The following is a 13939-nucleotide window of genomic DNA, read 5'->3' on the forward strand; positions in this document are numbered from 1 at the left end:
GACTTCTCATCAGACTCTTGATTCTCAGCACAGTGCTCAGGCCATTAAGATGGTCTGTTCCAATGAGCTGTGGGAATAGCTGCATAAACAAGGTATAGTAATACACTTTATTTAGCCCACCCAAAATGTCAAGGATAGATGGATCAAATCTCCAGAATGTTATAATGTAGTGCGTGCTTGGGTGCAGGATTATTGCTCCTCCACATTATGAAAACTGACAATTAAAAAGTCTCTAAGGTCCAATACAAGGATGAACCTTGAGGCTTCTCACAAGACTGGATCCCTGTCACATGTGAGACGGACATATGTCCTTGGAAGATGGGAGTCGTGCTGTTCACGGATGCTCTGAGGTAGCTTCTCCAAAGGGGAATAGACACACATTAAGCCACACTTCATAAATCTCATTTCCGCTCCAGTCCCTGGAAAAGCCTGAAAAGAAATAGCCCAGAGTGTTAACACAGGAGTGATCAGCCATTCAGCTAAGCGTGGCTTGTTGTGTCTTTTCACTGGGAGATGTTAGACTGCACTGTCTTGAAAAAGGAGCTTGGCTTTCAAAGGACAAGAGAGTCAATTTGTTTCCTACTGATTGGACTTGCCGAAAACAGTATGCACTATGCAGTGGTGATAAAGCAGATGTGGCAAAGACAGAGTTGAGCTCAACTCTCTGGTAGTTATATGTTCCCTAATAATATCTTGTAAACATAATGCTCTGCCTTTCCTCCTGCAGCACCCCTTGTTGATTCCAGCACGGGTCATAGCAGTTCGGCAATGCTGATGTTGTTGTCTGTGGTGTTTGTAGGCTTGGCTGTTTTTTTAGTCTACAAATTCAAAAGGTAAGTTGAGAAACTTTGGGGGATGGGAGGAGGAAACACTGTGTGGTTTACAGGAAATCTGGGCAGAGCAGTGCCCAGATTCCAGATGCAGACCAAGGTATGCTGGCCTAAGGCTTGGACCAGTGTAGTTCCCTATTTCTCATATATAAAGAGAAGACCATCTACTGGCCTTCCACCACAAACTCAGTGCTCTGAAAGCTCACCAAGAGCTCAGAAATCAAGCTGTGACCTGCTTCAGCAGATGCATTTGAGTCACAGACCAGAAATGGGAACCCTGTGTGCTCACTGAGTACTGAGCTACACAATGCAGACTTAGTCAAAAAAATCACATGATGGATGTCTTCATACACTCTATATCCACCTGGCCACCTGCCTTAGTGCAGCCATATCTCATTTGTATCTTGCAAAGTGAATAGTTTAGTCTTGCAGAGGAACAGGTGTGATTATGTTAAGGGTGGGAGACTCAAAGCCAGAAAATTTTGTGTTAAGCATCAAAATGCCTTTGGGAATCTGTGCTGAGATTTTCTTTGCCAGATGTTAATATAAACCTTTTGCTTCTAGGCAGCAGGCAGGACCTGTGCTGGGCTGTGGCACTTTGCTGCTGCAAGCTGTGAAACCAAATATGGGATAAGAATGGCCTGTTTGCTGATGGGCTGCCTTATGACAATATATTTTAGGCAGATGGAGCTCCTGAGGAGGAACTTTGCATTCAGTACAGTGCTTACTGTGTTAAACGGTCTCTGTGCCCAGATCCTGCCCAGTAGCAAAATATTGTATTAGAAGCATAAGCTGAGTCTGACTTTAAAAAAAAAAAAAGAAAAAAATTCTGGACATGAGTAGTTCCTCCAAATTGGGAAGCTAGAGCTTTTCCTCTCTAGATTCCAGCTATATGTTTCTCTCTCCAGCTCTTCTGCAGCCCAAGATAAGGCTATTACTCTCTAATGATGTTAGTGGGATACGAACAATATTAAAAATGGAAAGATAAGACAGGCATGTATCCTAGTCTCCATGTTTAAAGCTCCCCTCATTTCTAACCTCGTGCATTAACCATTGTCAAAATCAGTGGGAGGCACTGCTTCCAGTGCTTGATCCTGTACACATCAAAATCTGTTACCAAGCTCCCACTGATTTCAGTGGCCCAGGACAATTTCCAGAGAACCTGTGTGTGTGAATCTGCTCAGGTGCAGATTTCCAGGCCTTCAGCATGACTTGCTTGTTGCAGTCTGAAATCCTCTCTCTGCTTCTGTGAGGTGGAATACAGCTTCCCAGGTGAATTGGGAGCGGGACATGGGACTTGTTTTAAGGCATTGACTTAATAATGTGCTGGGGAGGCAGCTGATGATTTCTCTCTCACTCCCAGATGTAGGGTGAGGAGGGCAAAGAAGTCTCTCTGGGAGGTGTGTCAAGATATAGGTACAACCCTTTGTAAGATGTGCTTTCCTTTGTGTCTTGGTGAGACAGATTCTTAGGTTTGGCCTAATGTCTTTGGTTCTGTGGTCAGCAATCTGTTCCCAGGAAGGCGGCTGCCAGAGAGCAGTGAGGAGCTTGGTAATCCACTTTGCTTTGGCAGTCTCCAGGTCATGTTATGCTACTACAGCTCATAAAACCAACTCTTGTACTACTTAAGCATCCTGAGCCTTAAGCATAGCAGCCATCAGCCTTGTGCTGTGCTCCAGGGCTGGGAAGACGCAGCCTTGTTAAAATCTGTCTGAAAATTGAATGTATTACAAACTGGGAGTGAGGGGGGGGGAAGGTGGTTAAACCATCGGTTTTGCTTAGCCCAAAGCTCTTCAACTTGCTGTCCCCTCTTATCTGCTCTGTCCCAAAAAGGACAAACCCAGGTCAAAATGACAAAGTTTAGGATTAAGTCAGATACCCAGAGTGTCCTCAGCTTGATTTTTCAGAACAGAAAGCAACTTTTCAGCTCTGTCTAGAACCTCTGGCTCAATGGATCAGAAGTGAGAGCATGCAACAATTGTTAATGGAAAAAGGAGGTGAAAACAAAAGCTTTCCTCTAGCTCTCAGTGATGCAGAGGTGTTAGCCATATGTACTTTTCTGATTAACAGTGATCCCAGCCTGAATACAGAACTGCCATTTACAGGAAAAGGTTGTGGGGAGAGCATGGGCCTGCATGAATTTTTAATTCTACAACTTTATAGAATTGGTGCTTTGCTGCTTTGCACACAGACTCCTTATTATGAGTCCGTCAAGTTATAGACTCAGCAGGCATGTTAAACACTGCTACCAGAGAGATGCTTGTTAAGGAGGTCTGGAAGGAAGAGGGGAAAATAGGGAAATAATCTTTTAAAAGCCTGTGGGTTTTTTTGGTTTTTTTTTGTTTGTTTGTTTGTTTGTTTTTTGTTTTTTGTTTGGTTTTTTGGGGTTTGGTTTTTTTTTTTGAGATTGAGCATATAACATGTCAATACTATATGTGTATGGGCAGTGAATAATAGTGGGGCAATGGGGCAGTCAGTGTGTATGTGTCCTGGGACAGGCGTGCAAGAGTGTGTGTGTGTGCATGTGTGCTCAGAGATGTGCAGTGGGATGTGACCACCTGTGTCTGTGCTGGGAGGTGCAGCAGGATTAGGTGTGTGTGTATGCATGCACATCCATACAGCTGTCTCAGTTTCTTTTTTCCCTAACTCTCTGAAGTACCCAGAGGCTCTCTGCCTCACAATTCTAAAGAGCTTTTCTCACCTTTTCTCTCAAAGGTCAGAAGACTATCACTTCTCTACCATTGCATTGTTTGGAAGCAAAACTAAGTCTTCCAATCTCTCCAGGCATGTTCTCATATCCACATCTCTACACAACTCCAGATGTATTTTGGGCACTTAAATCCTATGAGAATGCATTTGTCCTCTCTCATCCAATGTGTGCATTCCCTGTGTAGTGCTTAAGTCTTCTAGTGATCTGTAAGGTGTGTCTGAAGGTTAGAAAGAGAGAGTAGGAGGAAGGGAGAAGAACATGAGGTTTGTTAACTGCTGCTAAACATCCCAAATATGTCCTGACTTACTGCTGGTTAAGAACAGAATGCCAAATCAAGTCAATAGCACAAGTCGTTTGAGGCCAGAGCTTCACTGGAGTAAAATTAGCATAGACCTATTGAATTCATGAGAGTTGAGGCAATTTCCACTGCTTTCAATCTCTGATATATCCAGCAGCAGAGAGGTTAGCATAAAGAGATGGCATTTTATATAGTCTCTTTTGAACACATATTCTTTCTCCTGTGTGCTTTAAGGAACTGAAAAAGTCCTCTGAATTTTCCTTATTTTAGCAGTGTGGACTGCATGGCACAGAGTCCTTTTAAGGCCATTAGAAAAAACAGTCAGTCACCTTCCAACAGGCAACTGCACACAGATAATCCTAGCAACCCCTACGATGCTTAACACAGTTCCCTCATTTTAAACTTGCATTCCTTCAGGGATTACTGTATAACTATCTGTCTAGGCTTAACTATCTAACTAACTGACTTTCAAGGATATTGTTCTAGCAGTCCAAGTTAAATTCTCTTGGAAGAAGGAAGAAGAAATAATCCCTTCACTTTCTTGGTTTCCTGAGCAGCAAGGGAAAATAAGTCCCTGCAAACTTGCATGGCAAACTGGTTTTGCGGTGAAATGGTAACAAATAGACTTTGGGTGGATGTTATGAGGTCCAAGTCTTTTCTGTACTCTGAGGCAGGACCAATTCTTTATAGCTCTTCCTGATGTGGCAATTCCTACTGAGTCAGTGTGGGCCTGCCAATAGAAACAAGCCTAGCAATTTTTTTCTCAGTTGATAGTAGTGCTCAAATTGATTTTTACTTTTGGTTTCCAATGCACCACTGATCATGTAATAAATACTGAGAGAGTTGGCAATTGCAGCTGATTGTACTTAGTAGATTGCTGCTCTCTGAGCTGGGTGCAGTGTCCACTGTGTGCACAACTTCTCATTTAAAAGGGCAAGACCAGAACGTTTAGTTTTACAGTTGGAGGAGCCTTTGGGCACAGGATAGGCAGGCAGTGGCCTGATATTTGGGGTAGCTTTATGCTAGTGTTGGAATTAGTGGATGCTAATGGCACTTTCAGAGCTGAACATCACTGTGGTGCTTTTACCATTCTGAGAACTGATACTCTGCATCACTGCCAGTGCTGCATTTCTGGGATTCGTCTCAGTTTAGTTGGTCTGATTAATCAATGACATGCCAAGGATCCCTGTGTTACAAAATATAACCTCTCATTTTCCTTTCCTGTGCAGGAAAATCCCTTGGATTAACATCTATGCCCAAGTTCAGCATGACAAGGAGCAGGAAATGATTGGCTCTGTCAGCCAAAGTGAAAATGCCCCCAAAATCACGCTCAGTGAGTTCACAGACCCTGAGGAGCTGATGGACAAAGAGCTGGACACACGAGTGATGGGTGAGAGACAGCCCTCAGCTGGGGCTTTTTTCACAGTCTGGGTGAGGATGTTGGTCACTGGGGTATTAGGAAAGGCAGCAACTGTGACCCCAGGTACAGGCAGAGCCTCAGGCACTGAGATAAATTGTTAATCCCTCTTTGCAACTTGGTAACAGGGAGTTTTTCTTACAGTTTTTCAGCATTTCTCGCAGTGTTACATGACCAGGTACACAGGAGTTCGTAGCGGCTCTGGCTCACACCTATGCCTCCTCATGACCCTGTCTCTCCTGTGGAGGGGTCCCAAATTCCCCGAACCCTCAGAAGAATCAGCTGAGCCAAATTTACACTGTTGGTGTGCTATCATTATAAGTGAATATGTCCCTAATAGCTTAATGAGTTTACTGCTCATCAACTGAACTGTAGTAACATGTTTTCTGCATGCTCCGTGCTTATTGCAAATACAAAAAAGGATGTGTTACTTTTAAGCACCTTTTCTCTCTTTACACTTACACAAGCACATCCTAAGAAGAAGTGAGAAGCAATATAGACCAAACTGTTGAAGCCACTGCACTGACTCTCTTCATTTTCTCCTCCACAGGAAGCATCTCAACAATTGCCAACAGTGAAAGCACAAAGGAAATCCCCAACTGCACTAGTGTTTAATACTGAGAATCCACTTGGTCTACAACATTTCTGACTTTTTATTTGTAATTATTATTGTTATAATAATTATTATTATTATTATTATGAAAAAAGAAAGAGTTATATGTCATTATTATCATTTGGGAAGGGATGGGGTGGGCTTTTTCTGTTTACCAGGGCTGCATTCATAAATAGCAGGCATTCTTCATATTTAAGAAATGCTTATCAGATTAGAAAGAAAAAGCAAAGAATGAGTCAAGTGTGCAATGGGATTTGAATGCCAGCCTCCAGTTAAATACAGAATGGGAATTAAGTATTCAAATCCAACAGGTAGGTATAGTACCTTAGGCAGCATGTTGTAGGTTAATTGTCCCTTTTCAGCCCTTTTCAAAATAAGTTATGAATCAGCTACTTCATCCTGCCAGAGGGCTCAGGCTGGGTTGTTGGACCAGGCTCTGCAACATGCCAACAGCCCTCACTTTCCAATGACATGCATGTCTCAGTTTTTTGCAGGGTCTTGCCTCTTTTAATTGCTTTTAATTTCGGTCACCTTCTGGCACTGTTGACTGCTGAGAAAGGGGAAACAAAAAAAAATCAGAGCAGACACACATGTCAGTGTTTCTTGGACTGTAGATTGGCTGGAGGGGACAGCACCGCAATCAATGAAGGAGCATGCCTAGTTTATGAATGCAGCCCAAACCCCATGCATGTGAATAGCAAGGATGCCGAAGGCCTACTGTAGATAATTACAATGTACATAGCTTTTTATTTCTTGGGAAATAATTTAATGTTTAGTAAAAGAAGATATGTTTAAAACAAAACCTGAACCACATACACACATGCACGCACTCGCACGCGCATGCACACACACACGTGCGCGTGCTCGTACACGCCAGCCAGCCAGGGACTGTGGTGAACACTTGAATCACGCTTTGGTTCCAAGTGTGTTCCAGTTGTCTGTCATATTTCAATCTGACACTGCTGTCTATAAACAGCATAGTTTATTTCTCTAACTGCAAGCCTTTTTTTTTTTTTTAATATATAGTATCATTTCCTATGATGGAGCAGAAGGATGTTAGCAGGACAGACTATAAGCCTGTCATGAATATTTTAATGATGTTCATCTTCTATTCAGCTCTGTCACTGTTGTCCACTTCTGAGAAGGATCTTGGTGACATCCATTAGGGAAAATGAGGAAAAATGTGAAATTATCACCATCTCGCTGTGAGCAAATATCAGTGTGCTTGCAGTACCCAGTATAGCCTCAACTCAGTAGGACAGGTTGCAGTGGCTTTATACCCAGTGAGAAATCATGCTTTTAGCAGTTAAACTGGTGAAGTAAAGTGCTATTCAGGATATGTAAGAGTAGTAAATTGTGGCTGAACACGATGCATGCTATTAGGGACTGTTCTTTGGAGAGGGGGATGCAGGGTAAGACCTGCATAACTGAGCTAGGAAAAGTCTTTCTTACGAGCGCTGCAGAATGGGTGCTTCCAATTTTGGATGGAAATGCCATCAGAGTAATTTCTGCATGGTGGGTTGGTGCTTTCTGATTAGAACAGGGAGGTTAATGAAGAAAAAGTAGTGAAAAAGCTCTTTAAGAATCTTCTAGCACACTGAGGATAGCCCCTAGGCGTGTTAGAATTTTGGGGCAGGAGGTTGACTTAGTGGTGAGTTACGTTTATCCATTTTTCTTGGATTGATGATGTTAAAAATGGACCTTATTCTGCAGAGTATTGGGTTATAAGACCCAGCAGGAGTGGAAGGAAGATTGGAGGTACCTTTGGGAAGATATTCTAGTGCTTGCGTGGTAACAGGAGGCAGAAATGAGGCCAGACGGCAATATTTGTTACCATTTCTTAGGATCTGGATACAGGACTCCACATCACCTTTAATATATCTGGACTGAAATGAGGAGATGGCTAGAATTTAGGTGTTACTTGATACCTCTCTGCCTTGCAACATGCCAGTTGGCTACAAACCAGGCTCAGCTACATGTGTTCACTCTGTTAATTGGCTGGAATGTCTTTCAAAGGTTATAATCATGATGGGTCTGCAGGTGGAGAGAAAAGTGGTTAAACACAATTTTGCAGAAAAACACAGTAGGTATTTCAAGATTAAAATTGTAAACCCAAATTGTAAGGAAATGCTGTTTTGTGTGAAGTATTAAAGATAAATATTCTCAATTCTTCTCCTCCATTTCAGTCAGGCTTGTGGGCCTTTTCTGCTTATTTAAAAATAATTCTTTTCTGTTTCCTCCCTCACTTTTCTGCTCTAGTTCCTAATATAAGCTGGAGAGTGATGGCTGTGTTATTCTATTTAACCTTGAGTTTCCATCCATCACATGTGCATAAACTGTTGCATTACTGTCTCTGTTCTACTGAAACACCAAAGCAGTTTACAGTAATGGCCCAGTCTGGTGATAACACTGTTAGCACAAGGCCATAGCTTCCCATTTAGGTATAGATGGGAGGGACGTACATAAACAATGCTCCTGTGGGCCTTGAGCTAAATCGTGGGCTGATCTCAGTCTTTGTTGATCATTAGGATTTGAGGGACTGCTTTTGTGAGCTGCTGCAGAGGACTGAATGTGAAATGCTCATTAGCTGCCGTATTAACTTTTTCTTTTGTAAACCAGGAAACTAAGTGAAAATGTTCATTGTTGTTTGGAATTTTCTAGGTTTTTCACGGGATTGATCTCATGTTGATTTAAAAAGAAAGGCAGAGGATTACAGTTTTCACAATTTCTTTTCACAATTTCTTTTCACAATTTTCCCCTTTACACTCTTAAAGATGGCTGTTAAATATCTCATAACAGATGGGAGGAAGTAAGGAGGGAAAATTGGGAGTAAGCTGCTGAAAAAAAATGGAAACATTTTCACTTCTCAAAAAGAAATTTAATCTCAATGAAGGCTGAGAAGTTTATGAATGATACAGTTAATTTTTGGAGAAACATCTGTCCAGAAAGCCATTTTCAATCCAAAATTATCCTAAGGGCACTACGAAGCAAACAAACAAACAAAATCCGTGGAGCCAAAACTATATGTCAGAAAAACCTGCCTGATTCTTGAGTCAGCTCAAACTTCATGTTCCATGAGACTTAGTGGGTATCGCTACATCTCAGGGTGGTTTGTCACACTGCTGTCTGGACCAGAGTATGCTCCATGCACATCTGGAACGAGCTCCCTAAGATGTACATGGGACCACATTTGCCAAATCCTACTTGCTGCATTAGAGCACAACCATGGCAGATGGCAGCTGAAAAGAGTTCATGGCTGCAAGCTGCTCCTTTAGGATACTAGAAGGGTGAGTACTGTGGCCCAGTGGGATACCTAGGGCTGTATCTATCCATGGGACCTCTGTAAGGTTTGGATTGGGCAACCAGCACCGTCCATCTTTTTTGAAGGGTACTGAGCTGTAGCATTAGGACAGGCTGGAGTATTGGCCACTTTTATTTGTATATGTCATGCTGGGAAATAACAACTTGGGGATGTCATTAGGGTTTTTTTCCCTGCAAGTTTTACCCCTGAGGAAAATATAATGGAAATCTTTGAAGTTGTAGATTATTATTTACCTGAGGGAAGGAGCCAATGCCATGATTAGAACGTAAATAGCCCCCACACTGTAGTTATGTATAAAGAGGAAAAGACACAGAGAGAGAGAGAGCAAGAGACTGGGTCAGTGACCACTATCACTGCCAGCCTTTCCCCCATGATGGATTCTACTATATTAGCTGTAACTTAGGAATAATGCATGAGACATGGAGATGAGATGCAGCTTTTGGCTCTGTATGGCTGTCAATCTGATGTAAACATCCAATAGATGCTCTGCTTAGTTTAACCTATGCTTGAGAACCCCAACACTAAGCCTGGAAGGATTGGAGATGAGGCTAGAGTGACTGGGGACTGCAGAGTTTTTCAGTTAAAGTTGCCATCAATAAGAGCATGTGCAGGAGAGTGTGTATTTTCTTCTGGACTAAGCTTTGGTTTCAGGAACATGCAAAGATGTCATGTTCTTTTCCCTTTCCCTTCAATCAGTTCCCACACACATTCCAGGTCTGACAAACTAAACGAGAATCCTCGCATTCCTTCTGATGATGTTGGACAGTGCATTAAACCCAAACCACCACCATGGTTTTAAAGGATTAAATGAGGCAGACAATTGCAATACCTGTATTAAACACAGTAATACAAATGCATGAGTCATATATATACATATATATATACTGTTCTTGGTTTTATTGTTCCATTTGAATATTTCTACTGTAAAAAAGGCAGTGGTTTTGAAATTGTTGAAAATAAATGTATTTTTGTACATCAGAGTTACCTTTGGCTGCTCTTTCAGTCCTTGTTCTTAAATTTCGTTTTGGTGAAGTCTGCTCTGTCTTCACTGAATTTCCCTTGCCATAACTAGTCCTCCAACCCTGTCTGTCATTTGGGCTCATGCAAAGCACATGGAGCAGAGAAATGTTATAAGGCAAGATTTTGAAGCTAAAAGATAAAACAACTACCTCTCCTTCCTTCTTACTGTTCCCCTCCAAAAATAATGATCGCCTTGCCTTTCCATTCCACAGGCTGATTCTCTTTAGAGCCTGGGAGGTGAATAGGAGGGCAGAACTACCTGCTTATGCAGACAAGGCCCCATGAATCCCATGCTCTCATCTAACAGACTTTAGTCTGGAAGATGCTGTAGAGTGCCCATGCCAAAAAAAAAAAGAAAAAGCACCTTCTTCACTCCTTGGCACAAGAGACTGTTTAAAAAGGAAAAGAGAGCATGAAAGTGTGTCTCTGGATATGCATCAGCCATCTCCCTCCATGGGCAGGCATACACATCCCCCGTCCCTCCCCTGCCTCTCTTTTCCTTTAGCTTTGGAGGTCCATAAACTGCATGTGGCAGAGTTAACTGGGAAACATCTGTCCACAGCTGTATCATCCTTATGCTCCTTACCAGGTGTCCACTCCTGGTCACCGGTGCAGGCGAGACTAATGGGCCAAATATTTTCTCTGATCTGATGCAGCTAATCTTTTATGTACATATTACTTGAGAATGCATCTGGTACCTGTTTATTCTCCCTTTTATAAGTAATGATCAGTTGTTTCTGTTTTTCCTTTATGTCAGTAAGTTGAAAAGGTCAGGCAACCAGGGACTTGGTTGGCCGTCTCTGAGAGTGATGTTTGAGAGACTTCTGCCGTCAGAGATCTCTCACCTTTTGAAATCTTTGGGCCTGGCCCTCTTTACAGCAATGCCAGTGTAACATTTCTGTTCAGGGAATCCTGAAGTACAAGTTATGAACAGACAAGCACAAATGACGAAATTACTGTGGCTTAACAAGCTACCACTGATACCCAGTAACTGACTATGTGCAGAAACCCAGCTAAGTGCAGCTGTGAAGTCAAATGCAAGCACTTAAACATCAGCCCTCACCATACTCTGGAAACATGAACAGTAGCTCAATCTTTGCTTGAATCCAGCTGTTCTGTGACGGATGGACTTACTATTCCCTTTATTAAAGGCAGTGTAAGCATGGTTTGCTACATTTTGATATTGTTATGATTGTGCCAAATACCGCTTTATCAGGGGATATGGTCCTGCTAGGAAAAATGCATCATAACTACTCCTGGAGTCAGCTCATCACTGTCTTGTTTCGGTCCTCACCATGGTGCTCAACACCACGTGTATGACCCAAGGCTGCCATGCCGGGTGTGGGACACCTGTAGTATAGGAAAGAAAAGTACCGTCAAGGCTGTTTTCCCAAGGTTGGTGGGTTGATACTGAAAAGTTTGGCTTGGTTTGGGCTCACTGACTAACTGTGCTCTTGTGTTCCTTGTGCAGGGAGAGCCTTTCATTACTTGTATAATGGGAGCACCTAGAGGGCCTGGCTGAGAACACATCCCCCTTGTGCCTGCCACTGAATAAACCATGTCGCAGTGATGTCGGTGATGGAATGCACAAGTGCAATGAGGCTTGGCTGGGGCTGGCTGCCTCCTCACCCACATGCTGCAGCGTAGGACAGAGATGGAGGAAGGTGCATGCCTGAACCAACCAAGGCTCTGTCTTCACACTCTTCGGGGCATTGGGCTGGATTCTCCTGCTCTAAGGCAGAATCTGAGAGGCACCTGATGGACCTTTTACACTGTTCTGGAAGATGAGTGCCCTTCTAAAATCATCAGCCTGAAGAGGCTTATACTCACTGCTTCTGCTTGCCAGGAGTGTGCCCAGCCTTGCCAAGGTAGGAGAGGAGCCTCTTTGCCTTGGTTCAGTGCAGGCCTTGGTGCAACCAGAAATACAAGTTCTCATGCCCCAGAGAATTAGCCTTGTGCTCCAGGCACGTCCTTGTGAATGCTGCTGCCCATCTTCTAGTCCTTGTTCTGGGAGAAACGAGACATTTCCCATCCAGAATTCATGGCACCGTGCACTTCAACAGGGTGAGGCAGTACTTAGCTGGATTTGCCTTCTGCCCGGGTCTTCCTTTTCCCTTGGCCCTGTCCCCGGTGAAGTACTCTGGTTATTAAGCACTATCAAAGCACCATTGCATTACTGACATATTATTGTAATACATCACTTGAATGCTGGTCTACTGTCATATATCATGGTGCTATATCAGAGGACTGACAGGTGACAGGAACCCCAGACCCAGAGACAGATCATTTTTATAAGCTTTATGGGCTGTTTTTTTTCTCTAAGACAGCAAGCAAAGGCAAAGAAAGCAGTGTTGGAATGCTGCCACGAAGCTTTCAAAGGCTTTAAATGTATTTATCTATACATTTTTCCCTTGACCCTAAGACATTAATTAAACAAGTCTGCTGATGTTTCTATATGAGCCTGTAGAGATGGGTTTATTTTGGGTCATGGAGGAGGGAATGATTGCTCACTGTGAACTGTTTCATGAGACTAGCATGTGTGAGTGCCTGTGTGTGAGCAGGAGAGAGATTTGTCCTTGCAAAACAAAAAAAGGTTTGTTCCTGAATTTCAGAGAATTTATTATTAGTAGGTCTCTTGACTATATTTTTAATGCAGTTGTGCAGGTAGAGATAGGACAGAAGGTAATTGTGGTGGTTGTTGGGATTTTACCCATGATCAATACAAAAGGATTTGCTTCGCCATTGCTTTATGCTTGTTCTACCTGTTCAGGCCCACTGACATCAGTGAATTTAGTCTTGATTTACACCAGTCTGAGCTCTCACATTAAGAGGAGTTACATGCCTGCTTCAAGGACAGAATAAATCCTTTTTAATGCCTCGTTGTGAATGTCAAACAGTTTTCAGGCCAGAATTTAGGGGAGATTGTAATACTAATAATAATAAAAAAACACATACAGGGACGTAGTGGGGAGGAAGGAGAAGGATGTTTATTAAGTGAAACAGAAATGTTATAATGACGTGTGCTTTTAAAAATCCTGTGTTGGTTACATGAACCTGGAAAGCAAAAAGGAGAGAAAAACTGGAAACCAGATGTGAAAGAGAGCGAGGAAGAACAGAGGTGGACTGGGCTGGCTGAGAGCCTGTGGCTGGCCAGCATGCACAGTGAGAGGGATGTGGATGTTTAATATTTAACAGTTATAGCACGGGAAATTTCTGAAGTCTCAGAATGGATTAACCAAATCAACAGGAGATATAGCACATCCAGTACATAGAAGATGGGGTCATTTCTGCTCCCATGTCCTGAGGCTCAGCCTTGAAATGCAAGTTTTAAGCAGCTGATTCCCTACTGAAGGCCCAGTATTAAGCACTGAGGTTCCTTGTAGAGCAGCTGGGTGGAAGTGATGGTTCGGGCAGGATTTGTAGGGCATTTTCAGAGCTCACCTCAGGGTTGCATGTAATTGTATTCAAAGGGTTGGATGGATGCTGTGAAAAAGAAGTGGCTCCTGATGCAGGATGTAGGGAAAATGGGCCTGAAGAAGTCAGTGGGGAAAGGGCAGGAAGATGGGATTACAAAATGCTATGCAGTATTTGTTGGTTCATGGGACTCACTCTTCTTTCCTTGATATTAATTGGACTGTGTGCTGGGTGAGAGAATGAGTTAAAATAATTTCCTGGAGTGGGAGGCAAGGATAAGCTTTTACAGAGAGCTATATAAATGGGCCATCAAGA

At 42.8% G+C, this 13939-nt stretch overlaps 1 protein-coding gene across 1 annotated transcript in view; it reads left to right on the forward strand.

Moving 5' to 3' along the window:
• SORCS3 (sortilin related VPS10 domain containing receptor 3) overlaps window positions 1–5903 on the forward strand; it is a 310251-nt gene extending 304348 nt beyond the window's left edge. Inside the window, exons 25-27 of the mRNA XM_075026339.1 lie at window positions 728–833; window positions 5068–5228; window positions 5806–5903. Of these exons, the coding sequence (XP_074882440.1) occupies window positions 728–833; window positions 5068–5228; window positions 5806–5870 (332 nt within the window). The 3' untranslated portion in view covers window positions 5871–5903. The remainder of the gene's footprint in view (window positions 1–727; window positions 834–5067; window positions 5229–5805) is intronic.
• Window positions 5904–13939: the final 8036 nt, after the last annotated feature.

This window comes from Buteo buteo, chromosome 4 (assembly GCF_964188355.1).
Source record: "Buteo buteo chromosome 4, bButBut1.hap1.1, whole genome shotgun sequence".
Classification (NCBI taxonomy): domain Eukaryota; kingdom Metazoa; phylum Chordata; class Aves; order Accipitriformes; family Accipitridae; genus Buteo; species Buteo buteo.